We start from the raw sequence: 15,954 nt of genomic DNA on the forward strand, positions 1-15,954 counted from the left end.
AGGGTATCCCAGGACCAATGGAATGGCGTCTCGTTGCAGGGTGAATCATAAGGGTCAAGACTCTTACCTGGCGACGAGGAGCCCATGTGGAATGAGATGTTGAATAGGACAAGCCAGTCAGTTAGGCCGCAAAGTGTGGAATCTGCCACTGCAGCATAGAGCCGACACACCCTGTAGGCAGGACCATGACACATACAAGGTGGGCAGAGAGCCTGCACAACGATGCAGAGCCCAGGAGCGTTGGAAGCCCAAAGCTCCCAGGCCTCTGGAGGAGACCAACCTGAGTGCCTAAACCGCGACCCCTGGAAGGAGAAAAAGAACAGGTGACCCGTGAAGCTTGGTTCCGCCACTGAGGGAGTAACCACCTCCCCAACGAAGGTGGTATCGGAAAAGCAGGTACACTGTTCTTGGACAGGGAAGTTCTGTGGCGCTCTGACAAGGTTGAACGTTAAGATAGCTGATCCCGCAACCGAGGGGGCAGGTGGGCCTATAGAAAAGCAGACATTAACACAGATACCCATAGAAGGGGAAATAGAGAAACCAATACCCCAAAAGGTGGTACTAGAAACCATTAAAAAAGCAAGCTACCCAAAGGTAGTGAACTGATAGCCAATACCCTAGGAGGGGTTATCAGAAGTGAGAAAGATACCAAAGGAAGGATTCCTAAAGAGAGAGTCCCAGTGAGGGCTACAAACCAAACCCACTACCAAAGTGTGGAGAATCACACCCACTTACCTGAAAGAAAGACTGCAGGCCCAAGTGGTACCAAATATATTTGTTGTCTGTCTGGAATTGGACAGTCCTGGAAGGGCGAGCCAGATTGTGAGGAACACAAGGGTATTCTCCCAGTAAAACCTCGAGAATCACTTATTCGGGTGGCCAGGACCCGGCCACCGCTGTTGGATCCAGTTCCTGCGGTAGACCAGTGGGGGAGGATCACCTGGGTAGGGCAACCCGTGGTTATGCTCAGGGGAATGCCCCAGGTGAGACGAGGTACCATCATGGGGAGGATGAGGGGAATGAAATCCCTGAAGCTTTTATAAGCCATTACCGCACATCTCTTCCACCCATTGAATCTCCCTTACGTACAGGTACACAGGTACAGACACACACACACACACACACACACACACACACACACACACACACACACCACAATGAGACAGCTATCACGCGGCAGTTCAAGAGAAGGAGAAAAGCGGCAGGAATCGAGAGGGTGGCGAGGAGAGAAGAGACCTTGCCCTTTTTGTCCCAGACCCGCAGCGCCTTCATGTAAGAGAGCCTAAGACTGCGAACAACAGCACAAGTGTCCTGCAGCAGAGGTAAAACGGGGCAAACCTATGCCGATAAGCACGAGCGAGGGAAGCTCACACGCCCGTGGAACCCCCCCCCTTGAATCCAGAGAGGCAACAGCCAAGCGGTTCATCACTGCCAGTGAGTCGAGGGGAGAACCAATAAGAACCAGGCCGTTGAATAAGAATCGCAAAGTGGCAACTTGGGGAGACCAGCGGCAGAGGGAAACTGGCACCACGTGGGTGGTAACTTAAGAGACTCTCTGGTCGAGCCCCATATGAGAGAAACTAATAGATCAAAGTGGTCATACAGAGGGTCAAGCAAAATCCTCATACAATCTAAAGACTTTGATCTACAGTGCGAGGAAAATGGAAGTGAATCCCACAGTGAAAGTGAACATTAAGAAACCAAGAGAATTGAATCCTGTTAAACTCGGAGTCCGAGCCCAACCGAGGGAGATCCAGGGGTGAAGCCATCACCCAAAATTGATTGATAAAGAAACTGTGGTATATTTTGGAATACGATACAAGAAAGGTCAGTGCCCAGAAGAGGGGGAACCAAGGAGGGGAGGGGCAATCCAGCCGCACAATGAACATTGGAAACAAACTATTTGTAAAGGAACTTTAATGTTTGTTAGTTGGACACCACAGGCCCCGAAGGCAAGAGACTTTCTAAGGAAACGATATTTGGCTATCGACGGTACCGAGAGCTGCAGTGGAACGGGCGTCTCGTGCTGAAGCAGCCCGAGACTGTACTGTGCTCCAAGCTCCCATCTTACCCCATACACAAAACGTGGGGGAGGGAGACCCAGGCTACCGCATCCCAACATATTATTTAAGTACACTTATGTTCTTGAGAACTATCCCACACCCCTTTTTGTGTTAGTTATGAGATTTGGCAAAAGGTTTTGTATTAAAGGCCCTTTTGTTTTGATACAACGCCAATAGGACTGCCTTATTTTCCATTTGATGGTCGACACTCCGCCTACCCCGCCCCCTCCCCCCCACATCTTAGATTAGGTGCATTTTTCCAACCTGCACACAGCATTCATGGTTCAATAACCACCCTTGAACTTCACTTGACTCTGTCTTACTGGTTGTCACCATGGGTTTCTCACACAGATCCAGTAGTCCAACAACTAAAAGAAAACAAATCCACTTTGTACATTTTAGGAATTAACTTAGTTAGGGGCAAACGTCTATGACCCATTTATGTGTTAAGAATTAAATTACCCAAGTTAGAATTGTAAGAGCAAAACAGGACCTGAAATTCCTGAAGAATGTTCTTTTTCTAAGTTAACCAGGTCTTTGGGAAAGGAAACAAGAATCCTCCCTTTTGTATTTGGTGAAATCTAAGCCATTTGTTTTAAATTACAGAAGGAGAACAAGGCCAGAAAACTTGGTAGGTGTTAAAGCTCCATGAAACTTGTTTCAGCTGAGCTAGGTAGTTTTTTTGTAACACAAGGAACTTATTGTTTTGAACTGTACAAAAAAAATGGAAATTCAAGACTGATATTGTTGGGAAGGGGGTCAGGCACCAACAAGAATAAGCCAAGTAGGGTGTGTGGAGGGGTAGGGGGCGACGCGGGGGGGGGGGCAGCATAAGAGCATTTCTCTGGACTTAGTGTGTTTTTGCTTCAGAAGTGGTAGGGTCAATTAGCTAGCATAGGTTTGGACAGAGGATGGATTAAGTTACGTCCGACGTCCTGACAAGCCCCTTTTGTTATTTTTATTTGACTAGGGAACTTTCTGCCATAGCAACAGGACTAGGTGCATTTTTATTTTCTTTTTTGTAATAAAGCTAAAGAAGTTGAACGATGTCCAGTTGTTCAAATCCCATCTCTGACCTACCTCAGAACCCTATTGCCAGAAGGAGGGGTCTACTGTGGTCCAAGATAACTTGCATGGACCTGGACTTTGTGACCCTCATGAAGGGAAATCTTGGAGAGACGTTATTAAAGATATCCTGACCAGAACCTTGACTTGGCCCAAAGGAAGAGGTTTGCTAAATTGGTTTAATTTTCTGACTCTTAACATTCCTCATCATTAATCCACCTTTGTGTAAAGGCCAAATAAATACCTTATTTCTAAAACGCTACTCATCCGTCTGGCTGTGTTCTTCGCTCACCCCCTATGTTTAAGACAACAGCCCCTCTTACTATTAGAAGCCTTTACAATATTTCCAGGTATTGAACATCATGCTGAATGCCAAAATTCCATCCCCACCTTCCCAAAATCTTTGTGAAAAAATCTCCTTTTCTCCATGTCCTCTTTGCTAGACTGCATGCACCACATTCTTCTCTGCTCTTAATCATTGTTTATTCATAGGACATCAATACACCAAACTGAAATTGAATCAATATGCATTGTTTTTTGTGGCATTTACTTAAATGTGGTCCATATCATTCATCTCTAAATCTTCAAATGATATATCCAATTTTCCACTTACATACCAAGCAGGGGACCTGGGGTACAAGACATCTTCACACTGCCTGCCAAAATACATTAGTTCTCGTGCGTCACCTGGGCAGTAATGCTTGCTGAATGAGAAGACGTCTTGAGCTAATGGAGTGAAGGTTTTTCAGTAATGCTGGTGGTGCTGCTTAGACTAGTTGAATGCACGCTCAAACTGTTTAAACCTTCCGATTGCACTATCTAATGATTGCACTATCTAATGAAAGTCAACCCCTCGTATTGCTTTTTACAGTTTCAAAATTACTTGTCCTTTAATTGAATTGTTAGGAGGCCACAAACATTTGAATTTTACACCGGAATCTTTCAATCTACAAACCAACAAACTAAGAGCGGCAATGCAGGCAAAGCCACAGATCGATTTAATTGAAGATCTTAGACTAGTTGCGGGTTTGGATGAGTGCTCAATTTTACATTGTAGTTATGTCCCCTAAAGAGTCTTCAGAAAGGCTGATCATAAAAGTAGTAATACTTAATTAAAAGCACTTTCTATGAGAAATAGTATCACATTAATGTAAATGTTTTGCAAACCGTCAGCTTTCACACGAGAACATTGCTATAGTGTTATGCTTCAACAGCATTACATTTGTCCTATGAGTTTTGGTGGAAACTACTTCAAAGATAGCCTCACTACACAGGCTTAAATAATTGTACTCTTGTCGAGTAAGACGTGGTGTGCTGTCTGTGTCAATAGAACGGAGGTGGTGAGTCTTTATGGATGGCTAGTAGCCTGCAAATTGAAAATGTTCACTGTAGTCAAATGTTTTCTTTTGTTTCAACCAGTAGCAATTGGTGCACTGCAGATACTCAGTTTTAAGTGGTGATAAGTCCATTTTATGGTGTCAGGTTTGGTTCCTGGAAACAACTCTCATCCACCACTCCGGGATTTTAAGTATACAGTTTTCAGATCTTCATGTCTAAATCTACTGGGAATCACAGTACTGCTGAAGTGTCATAAGCAGAGTCTGCAGTTCGGCTATATTAGTATGCACAATCATACTGGAATCCACAGATGTCCACTCTCTCAAGGAGAACAAACATAGAAATAAAACTAGCACCTACTGTGACGAATCTGGACGTTTCATCCCATTTTACCTGGGGACGCCACCCCCTTTGTTTGAGACTAGCACCCATTCCCATGGGGAAACTCCGAATAACTAAACCATTATCAGCATACACAGGAATTCAAGAGACTGTGGGACTCAAGATAATACTGAAAGTGCCTACGGATGTTTGGGTCAATACAATGCTGGTCACTTGACAACTGAACATAAACACGCCCCCTTATGGTCACAGAGCGGGAATAAAAAAGGCACCATCGCCCTTGAATGAAAGAGGATAAGCAATATGCAGAGGCAAACCTCTGATGTGAGCATGTCACTGCGGGGCGGAGCCGTGCTGCACAGTAGAGTTGGTTGTGGCATGGGCAGAGGCCGACACAGAGGCGAGACGCTGGCGACTAGACAGAGGAGTGGAGGGGCAAAGGCAGCTCAAGCCACGCCATAACAGGAGTCGCAACCACATGGAGGACGTGGTGGGCCTGGTAACCGCAAACTGCAGCAAAATCCAGGATTGAGAGACGAGCGAATTCTCCACTCTTCAGAAGGGAGCCCAAGAGTGGAGTGGCGCCAAAACGAGTGGAAGAAAAAAACCTGTTTGCATCCAGAAATGGAAACCTGCAAGCTGTGACAAAAGCCACTGCTATCCAAGATATGCCGCCTCGTTGGAGCAAGCCCAGCGGAACAGAAGGTATCTGGATTGTTCATGGCAAAGGTAGAGAACAAGAGGGGAGGAAGGAATAGTTGCCATAAGCCCCTACGATGGTCAGAGACCCAGAAACAGAGAAGGAACAGAGGGATTATGGGAGCCCAAGAAACCCAAAAATTGTAAATCACAAGATGGCTCAGTGAACTCCCAAGATTTAAGAGAGCCACCAAAGAGAGAGGTTACCAATAACTCAGAGCGATAAGAGACACATTGGGAAAGTGGGACCCAAGGGGACTAGAGGCCCATAAACACAGTGATTAACAAATACCGGAGGAGCACAGAGATGTCCAAGACGTGAAGCAAGTAGGAAAAGTCACTTCAAGTCGTGCAGAGGGATAGACTTTCTTTACATAACACAAGGAAATGTTGGAACTTTGAGTGTCTGACAAAACTTGTTAAAAAAGAATCGATGTGGGTGCTGTTGCGCAGCAAGTGTATGAGACCATGAGCCTCCATCGCTCCCGAGGGCGACAAACATCCTGGTGTTTATATCCAGTTTCCTGCTTGAATCTTACATAAACCAACATTTTTCAATAGCGGATCACTTCTGCTCGATATCACTTGAACCCTGAGCAGAATCTGTGCTTGGGTGCCCCGGCAGGCTCTGCGAGTGGAGAGAAACCAGGTTGGGCGCCATACTGTTGAGCCAGCTGGTGCTGCAGACTGCTGGGGTCAGCGGCAGAGACAGAGGATGGCAGGGTGATCCTGCCGGTGCATGGTGAACTGTAAGCGGCAGCAGCAGGGGACTGATCGCGTGTCAGGTGCGGCACGGTGCAAACGTGGAGCAAGTCACTGGGTTTCTAGCAGAGTAACGAAATAAGGAAGACACAGGCCTGCAGCAGTGATCGTGTGCCTGTAGGCGCAGAAGGAGAAGGTACTGGGACCCGGCACACATGGCACACGTGCAGCAGAGCAGACCATCACGAGCCGCAGAAGCCCTGGCGGGCCTTGTGTAAACAATGGCAGTACCGGATGGGCTCTGAATTGGTGCGCACTGCACAAGATCACACGCAAGCAGCAGCACTGACCCTGTGGCAAGTGGGATGATCCCCAGAACCTGAGAGAGCAAATGAATAGCCCAGAGTAGTGACATTTGGACTTCCCTGGGAGTGGGGGCTCCCACTTTTGGCACCCTATGGGCACTGAGGGCAGAGTGGATGGGATATCTACTGGACATCACGCCCTGAACAGATAATGCTGGTGGAGCGCTCTCCCTGTAGGGTGCGAGCTGCGGGAAGTGACTGAGACCGTAAATAAAACCCACTGGCCCCTCTACGGTGGAACCCTCAGGGGCACGTACACCACAAAAGGGCACCAGTGATCAGGATCTGCACTATGTGCAAGGCACGTTCAGCGCCATAGTTAAGGACAAAGCAAGGAGAGCAGGGCTTCACCACAGAATTGACGAATGCATAGTGAATGGCCCCCTGCAATCCATGGGTAATACCCTAGCAAAGACTGCTACAGGGGTGGAGGCACAGAATTTTCAGGTAAACATCACAGATATCATGGGTGCCATAGAAGAGTCCATATACTCTGAATAGAAAATTGACGGCCTCTCAGTGGAAGTGTCCTTTCAACAAGCTTTTTGGAAACTTTCTTCAAGGGATGGAGAAGTAGAACAGGACATCTCAGACTACGAAGATTACCTCAAACGCATGGAAAAGCAGCTTGCAGCGGTCTTCTAGAAGCTCACGCACCTGGAAAGCAGAGGACAGCAAGGGGAAATCATCGGAAAAATCTTATTCTTAGGGTGCCGGACAAGGAGGAAGGGCTCAGTATGGAGTTCTTCTTAGAACAATGGCTGACGGACCGATTTGCCCCAAAGAAACTCTCCAAATTCTTTTCCATTGAAAGAGCCCATAAGATCCCGAAGGGTTTGCCCATTGCAGGAGCACCCCCTAGCACAATAATTGCATGACTCTTGAACTACTGGGATCGGGACGCTTACTGCAAATGGTAAGGGCCATGGGCCCCATCACCAACAACAGCGACCGGATAGGTTTTGTCCAGATTACACTAGTGAAGTTCAGAAGGCATGCCAGTCCTTGGATACTGTAAAGAAAAAAAACTGATATCGCTGTGTATCAAATATGCCCTCTTCTTCCCTGCACAGCTAATGGTGTAACATGGAGGGAAGGTTCGACTCCTCAACAATCCCAAGGAAGCATGGACCTGGCTGGAAACACAGATAGTCAGTACCTGGACTTCAGACGCCAGCAGGGAAACCAGGGCCGGAGGTGCGTCGTCCCCGTCCAGTTTGAGCCACAGGCCAAGGAGCACCCTGCTGACACAGAAGCTGCCTCAAAGATGACGGGCAATGGTTGAACTGCTGCCAAGATGGCACCGGCCCATACCAAGTTGTTTACATAATGGGATTCGAGCCCATAGGTGGCCTCTGGTTTAGGACGCAGGCTTGCAATGGCTGCTTCAGCAGTCGCCCCACACATGGTCGATACGGTTTTCCCCCCTTGTCTGTTTGACAAAGCACTATGGCAACAAGTGCTTCTGGTTTTAGGGGCGAGAGTACAGGGAGGGATTGAAGGGGGACATTTGTACCGTTTCATTCGGTTTGTTGACTTGCTTAGGACACCTATGCACAGGGGGACATGATGGATGTCCGGACATGTATGTAGCTGGAGAGGGAGGGGGAATATATTTTCTGCTTGGCCCAATCCGTGCCACAAATTCTCAGGGATGATGGCTCATGAAGGGGTGGTTTCTCGACAGGGGCACATGGATACTCAGATAAAAGGGGGTTCTCTTCCATCTCTGAGAGGTTCGGGCGGATCCTAGGGGCAGATTTGTTCTGATGAAGGGCCAGCTGTGTGGGGAGCAACCTGGAGAATTGTGGCTATTTACGCACCCCCCCCCTCCACCCACAAACCTGCTTGATTTATTTAATGACTTCCATGCCCTGATACTTCCAGGCCAAGATGACATGTGTTGGAGGGAGGGGACGGTTAACAAGGTCACAGACCAGGGTCTGGATAGAACGCACATTGGTAGTAGAAATCCAACTCTTCCTTCAAAGTTGCACTCCTTTCCCACAGAAATGGGTCTGGTAAAATGTGTGGAGGATGCGGCATGCATCCAGAGTCGGGGTATTCACTCTTCTGCGGCGTGCATGCCTCTATGTCACGGATTGACCACTTCTTTATTCCCCACAGCATTGCTCACAGGCTTCTCTCTGCAAATTCCTGGCCAGAGAGATCTCGGTCACTCCCCACTCCTTATGGAGCTAAAAAGTGGCCAGGCAAAGCACACAGCAATGTGGCACCTATGCATACTTTTTAGGCGTCCCTGAAGTTATGTAGGAACTGTCTCACAAAAAGTCTAGTATTTCACTATTAACAAAGGGTCAATCGACGGTCCGGCTACACTTTGGGAGGACTATGAAGGGCCATACAAGATGCTCAAGGCAGATGCAGATAGGAGGACGCAGATATTGGTGGTGCATGTGAGGCCTCCAATAAAGCGATGTACCATCCCCCGCAGGAGTTGTCCTTTATGGACGGGGTGGGTGCCTTGGTTCTGAGGTTCCCATGTCTCACAGCACAGCAGGCTCTGGGGCTAGAAATGGACATAACGCAAGAGGAGATTGCTGCAGCGCTCTCGCAGCTAGTCAGGCAAAACCCTGGGGCCCAACAGCTTCCCGGTAGAGATCTGGAAGCGGCTGGGGGACCCTGCATCAACTTTTCACACAATGTAAGCTGGATGGACATCTCCATCCAAACCTTAGGAGAGCTGGCATAGTGGTCCTGGCAAAACCCAGGAAACCACCCAAGCACTGCGCCTCTTATACGCTGATATCGCTGATTAAAGAGGAGGCCAAGGTCTTGGCGCGAGTCCTGTCCAACTGCATACATGGAGTAGTAGACTCTCCAATACAGCCAGACCAATACAGGTTCATGCCCTCTAGATTCACACACATGAATCTCTGCAGAGTACAGTTTGCCATAAGCTAAGCCGCTCTAATAACAGATCTGTTGGCACTCCTGGCTATGGTCTTTGAGAAGGCCTCGGATTCCGTCAGTTGGACTTCCCTCTGGTAGATTATGGACCGTATGGTGAGAACTTCTTTACTTGGGTTTGCCTGCTCTACAAATCCCCTGAAGCAGTGGTTAGGGTCAATGGATTATGTTGCAGGGCCTTTTCCCTGGGGACGTGGCAGGGTTGTCCCTCTCCCCCTGCAGTTCACTCTGGCCATAGAGCCTCTCGCGATCAAACTCAGGACAGACCCACACTGGGTGGGATTCAAATTGCCTTAGGGGAAGTGGAAGAGGGGAGGGGGTGGGGGGGTAGGTCTGCTGCATGCTGATGTCCCGATTTACATGGCACAATAATGCCTATGGGTTGTTGTGCGCTTTATAAATTCTAATAAACAAATGAGCAACCCGGCAATCTCCTGTCACGCTGTGACAAGAATACTATTGGCATAGCAAGTAAACTGGCAGAAATGTGTTCCTTTTTCCACTACAAGGAGGGGATGGGACTGTTCCCCGAGATGGCCCTTATCCAATCTCGGTCCCTGGTTTTAAGTATTTAGGCATTCACTCAAGCTCGACCCCCTCAGATTTCCATCATGTAATCTCTCCCAATGACTCTGCTGGGTAAGATGGCTCGCTTTAAAATACTGCCACCCCCTAAGTTTCTCTATGTGCTACAAAATACTCCACTCCCTGTTCCTAAAGTGTTTTTTGCAACGATTGAGGGCACCTTACAGCTTGCTGGGGGGCAGCCGAGCATTGCTCTCAAAATGCTGCAACGCTCTGTATTGAAAGGGAAATAGGCCTGCCCGGACTTCAACTATACTACTAGGCTGCAGAACCTGGGGCAGCGAAGGATTGGTTACATGGTAACCACAGGCATCCTCACATTGCAGTAGAACGGGGATGGATGGGAGGAACAGCACCCAAACAAGTGCTATATCGGTGCAGGAATAGGAATGCGGTCCTACCATTGATTTTATGACATACCAGACAGATATTGTCCGACGCACACCAACGCATAGGCTGGGGAGGTAGACCAAACCCTCTGGAACACACACCTACAAGTTACTTAAAATAGGCCACTAAGGTGGCTTATCCCATTTGGGTCGTTGCAAGACACATGGTTTGCAGAGAAAGGAGTAGTACAGACATATGCAACTTGCCCATGCCATGGGATCTCAGTTGCCCCCTCTGAAAGAGGTTCTGAAATGCCCATCCCTAGAAGCTATCTCTTCCATATAATTGTTACTAAGGACACCTCAAGGCTGTATCCAGTACACACGGCTCTCAGGGCCCAGAAGCTGTCCAGCTCAAGGATAAATGTGAGGGATGTTGGGCCACTGGACCTTGAGGAATGGGTAGAGGTGCTAACGTTCCCACAGAAGGTTGGAATTGCTCCCAGACCACCTATCCAATCCAAAATAATGCATTATGCATATTACTCGTGGACGGCACTGGTTCACCGTGGTATTGCAGATAGCAATATCCGTCAGATGCAGGCGAGGGGGGGGGGGGGGGCACATTCTTCCATATTTGTTATGGGAATGCAAACAAATCCAGGTTTTCTGGGGGCTGGGGGGTAGCGGGGGTGAGTATATTCACAGGATAACTTTGCTACTGGGGTCTCACATGCCCTGTGATCCAAAGCTGGCACTGCTCGGGATTTGGGGGAGAGGCAGGGTTCAACAAAGCATGAAAAGGTGTTCGTCTGTAACACTAGAGCTGACAGAGTATCATCGCGGCAATGTGGGGCTCAGCGGATCACCCACGGCTTAGTCGTTGGACCGCTGAGGTAGACATGCACTTGTCTCAAGAGACAAGTGTATAATGCTAGGCGGTGCCTCTGAAATATTCAGAAGATGTGGGGTTGGTGGGAGCGGGAGGGTTAAGGTTTGTTATTTTTTGCCCTTAACTTGTTATGGGGTCTTCCCTCAGCCGCTCTGCTTTTGATATTTGTATGATGATGTGCAACCAAGCAATGGCATTTGATTGCCCGTCCCTATTATGTTCTTATTTTAAAACAATAAAAACTTATATTAATAAAATAAATTAAAAAACACCAGGAATTGTGTTTTCTACAGACACTTATTGAACTCAGAACCAGGACCTGAGAAGCATGGGTGAAATCACAGTGCAGGGCTTAGTTTTTCATAGTGGTAGGGCCAGTTTACTGGATAGATTTGGAATGGGGACTTTTTTTGTCCTGGCCATTATAGCTTTGATAGGAAGGGAACTTCCTTTTAGCTATAGGGCTAGAAATGAGTTTTCAAAGCCTCTTGACAACACCTACTCTGGTCTGAGTCATTCTTTCTTCTGGCTTGCCAAACTACGCTTTCCTGAAGGAGAACCGGACAAAGAAAATGCCATTCCAAGGAACTGTGTTGGTATTAGCAATGCCATGCCTACATTTTGAGAAAACTAACTCCCAGTGGCATTTATGCCACTGTGCGTTGCCACATAGGGCTGTTGTAGATTGTGTTGCCAATTGATTGAAGGGTAAACTCCAATCTAATCTATGGTGCAAAGCAATGTGGTAGGAAGCAACAGCTTTTATGATTAATGGCCGCTATCAATTTACTTGTTGTGCTTTGCAAACAAAAAATGAAAATAGGCATGCTCTAATCTAGGATCAGAGAAACTCTTCCCTTTTGCTTGCCAGTACAACAGCCTGAAGCATAACTATATTAAGTGCCTGAGGATGTGCTCAGTAGGATGAGATTGTAGCAAAATGAAAGCAATAAGGCTGCAGACTAAGTATCAGTAGAACAGTGCAAGGTCCATTTAGAAATGAAATATGCATTTATACTCAGCCCATTGAGTAGCATGTCTGACTGATTGGCATGGACACGTTCCATTCCTTGGGAAGAGGAGTGGGTGTTAAGAAGGGGTTGGTAAAAGTTGGATTAGGAGGCATACATTTAGAGGTATGAAAGGCAGTGAGGCGCGAGAGGATTTTAAGGCTGGTTCTGTGTGGACTGTCAAATTCGAATAAGTGCAGAAATGTTGCGGTGCTCTATAACTTTGTATGGCTCTATTTCTATCAAACAGCAAACCTTTATCTAGTAAGCAAAAGTAAAAACAACTAACTTTAATCTAAGAAGGTAACATTTGCACTGCTGTTCTGTTGCACAAGAATCCCAAATGAGCCCTTGCCTTGTGTCCAGAATGTTAACTTCCAAAGTGCCTGACAAAGGAAGAGAAGAATCACACTTGTTTGCCTTGCTGGAGTCCTAGTGAGCAGAAAAATAAAAATGCTCCCGGTTCTCTGAAATTGTGACGATCAATCAGTAAAAGGACTTGACAGCTTGGATAGCAGCATAGGCTCTTTGAAGTCTATTTGATCATCACAGGCATACATACTATAAAACATTCAAGTGGGGAAATAACAATGTTCTTGCCTTTGTGATTAGCAGCAGCAACATTTTTGTGTTCTATTGATTGTAGATCATCTACAGGTTTCCTTAAAAACAAATTAAAAGCAAACAAGGTACTTCACAAAGGGCACCTTCACTCTGGCCCAAATACAAAAAGGCACTTATTTATTCTATTGTCTTTATACAGGAATGGCCATCAAAGATACCTTAAAAAATATGATTGTAAGCCAACCATGAGTGCGACAGGGAGGGAGAGCAAGCGACACAAAGCAAGAGGGCAAGCAAGTGACACACACAGCGAGTGACACGCACCGCCTGCCCCAAGCAAGCAACCCCTCCCCCAAGCAAGCAACACACACACACACACACACCCACCCACATCCCCCCCTCACCCAAGCGCACAACACACTCAAGCAATACACACACAGCGAGCAAGACACACACCACAAGAACATGTGCAAGAGCTCATAAACAAAACATGAAGAAAAGCATGAGTGCTGTGAATGGATTATTAAATACCAACAATAAAGTACATTTTACCATTTCTAGCTCTTCTTTCAGAGCACAGATGGCTCTTTCCCGGCTTGACACAAGCTCTTCCAGGTACTGGTATCTCAATTTCTTCCTCGCCCTACATTCCCTGGCACTCTGACGACTTCTCTCAAGTTTTGCTTTGAGATCAATCTTGGCAGGCTTGCGGCCTCGCTTCCCAGGTTTCTTTACTTTGCCACCAAACACCTAGAGGAAGACAGGCATACAGAGAAACAGTCAACGCTATCCGTCATGCACAGATATGTTGTACTTGTAATATCTGGACAAAATTCTTCTTGTAAAGAAGTCCGATTGTAAATTAAAAGCTATGTTAACTGTCTATTCTGCTGTTTAAATAAAGAAAAAAAGGATTTGTCCACATTTTCCACTCTCGTCATTTGGTTTAATCTAGAAATCAGGACAACGATTTCTGATACCCTCATATCCCCCATTTTATTCTCTAAATAATAAAAAGTAGGCTTCAAACATAATACAGGGAGATTTCGCGGATCGAGTCATACAATTAGGGCATACACTTCGTTTTTGATGACAGCAACTTATTATGGGTGCCCCCATAGGTTTGTGAAGACAGCAGCCAAACTGGCACTCTACTACATAGATCTGTATGCAATGATCACCTTGTGACCCCGGTTCTAGGAAAACTGGTCTTAAAATTAATTCCGAGTGGTGGATTAAATTTGCCCTCAAATCAAATTTCAAGTGATACTAAGTCAAACTCTTTCTGGATGTCAGTATTGGGTTCAAATACACGTGTGTTACATTTGGTGACATGACCTCTCCATGATGGCGAGTTTTGGGTGCTTTAAGAACCATAGCTTGTGACTATGTGGGGCTTTGTTTGACACCACAACCGTATTATCCCTTTATGCTGGTAATGTGAACCATGAACCCCCACCCCCCCTTGAACCAAAGTTATTTTTGCAGATTTTTAGGTGTTTTAATGATGGCACTTTTAGAATGTCAGTGTCTACTGGGCAATTTGCCTCCAAAATCGACCTATATCAACCATCGGTCATGTCCATATCCCATGCATCACCATGCTACCCAGAGAGGACACTGTACATGGCCGGCGGCCCATTTGCGTTGGGCATGGCATGGAAAAGCATTTGGGCCAGATTGTATTTTTATAAGCTTCTGGTTACAAATTTGTATGGAGAGTACATAATCTCCCAAGGTTTAGATATGCAAAGCTCTAACTGTACCCCTTAGGATTTCCTTGGTATGCGCGCTCTACCAATCGAATAACAGTGAGGTAAAGTGGCAAAACATTAGGAGACCTTGACCGTGAAGCCTGCGGTATGGGCTGCACTCCCGAGAACCACAATCTTGTGGTGTCATTTTTCTGTATTTTTGCTCCAAAAAGGACTGTATAGTACGCGTTAGGAGTTTACATCAAGAATTCAAAAATGTATTTCTTTAACTCATATTCAAAAGCTTCACTGCAATGCTTGCAGATGCATCAGATATAAGGCCTATGCATTTCGGAATAACTTGTCCTTCTTCAGGGCCAGTCCTTAGTATTATTCCTACACCACGTATTACCATACCGCCAAGACATTTATTTCAAAAACCAGTATTAGCATACCAATGATATTGCAAATGAGTGCAATTCACATTCATCAAATATACACAACCCAAAGTTCACAATTGTCCAAAGTATATTATATAGCCGTGTGATCCCACATGAACGATCAATTTTAAGATCATTGGGTTACATTGCATCCATAATATTCATCGTAAGTCAACAGGTCAAATGCATCACATATGCAAAACACCAGATTACACATTATATACATACATGGTTAAGTGGTCAGCAAAAGAAAAAGCTGGTGAATAAAGCATTTCTATACATCATAAATCAACTCGAGTGTGTTAAATTCACAGACCTGATATTACTGGTGCAGTTTAAACATCTGTGAAAGATCGCAGAAAGAATATGTGTCAGTATTATGAATAAGTTGCTGCTTTGTGACAAACACTAAATTGCGATTAGTTGGAATTCTCATTCTTACGATCAACTGCTTCGCGTATCAAAATGCGGCATGCAAGTGTCCAGGGGGCCGTAATGCCCCGCAGTAATAATAGAAATCCTTGTTGTAACTAACGCTGCTAATAACTTAGTCAGCGAAACCAGTCTAAAGTTTATAGACCAAATATACAAAAAGCAGCATTTATCTGTGTTCTTAATTCTAACTGTGCCACAAGTTGTCCTTTCCCAAGTTGTTAAGTTATTAGTATATTCTTAGGTCTTACACATTTGATATTACACATTTGATATTACACTCACTCCAGTGGATGATTAGAATTTCCATTTACTTCTGATACCCAAGGGATATGGTTAAGTGGCGTCACAATTGCTAATTACACTGTCTCACTAATATCTATTGAAGAGTGATTCTTAATCGAACCCACTGCTCGATCATGCAGTCCTTAATTAAACCGTGGTCAGTGTTACAACAGAATGGGACCCGTGACTCGCAGTGCCGCATGTATACTTTCTCTTAC

At 46.0% G+C, this 15,954-nt stretch overlaps 1 protein-coding gene across 3 annotated transcripts in view; it reads right to left on the bottom strand.

The window, feature by feature from the left end:
• The window catches only part of CREBL2 (cAMP responsive element binding protein like 2), a 357,999-nt gene that overhangs the window by 306,737 nt on the left and 35,308 nt on the right, over positions 1 to 15,954 (bottom strand). For all 3 annotated transcript variants that reach the window (XM_069628705.1, XM_069628707.1, XM_069628706.1), the window contains exon 2: positions 13,438 to 13,635. In XM_069628705.1, coding sequence (XP_069484806.1) covers positions 13,438 to 13,635 — 198 coding nt within the window. The remainder of the gene's footprint in view (positions 1 to 13,437; positions 13,636 to 15,954) is intronic.

This window comes from Ambystoma mexicanum, chromosome 12 (assembly GCF_040938575.1).
Source record: "Ambystoma mexicanum isolate Mex_15411 chromosome 12, UKY_AmexF1_1, whole genome shotgun sequence".
Taxonomy (NCBI): Eukaryota; Metazoa; Chordata; class Amphibia; order Caudata; family Ambystomatidae; genus Ambystoma; species Ambystoma mexicanum.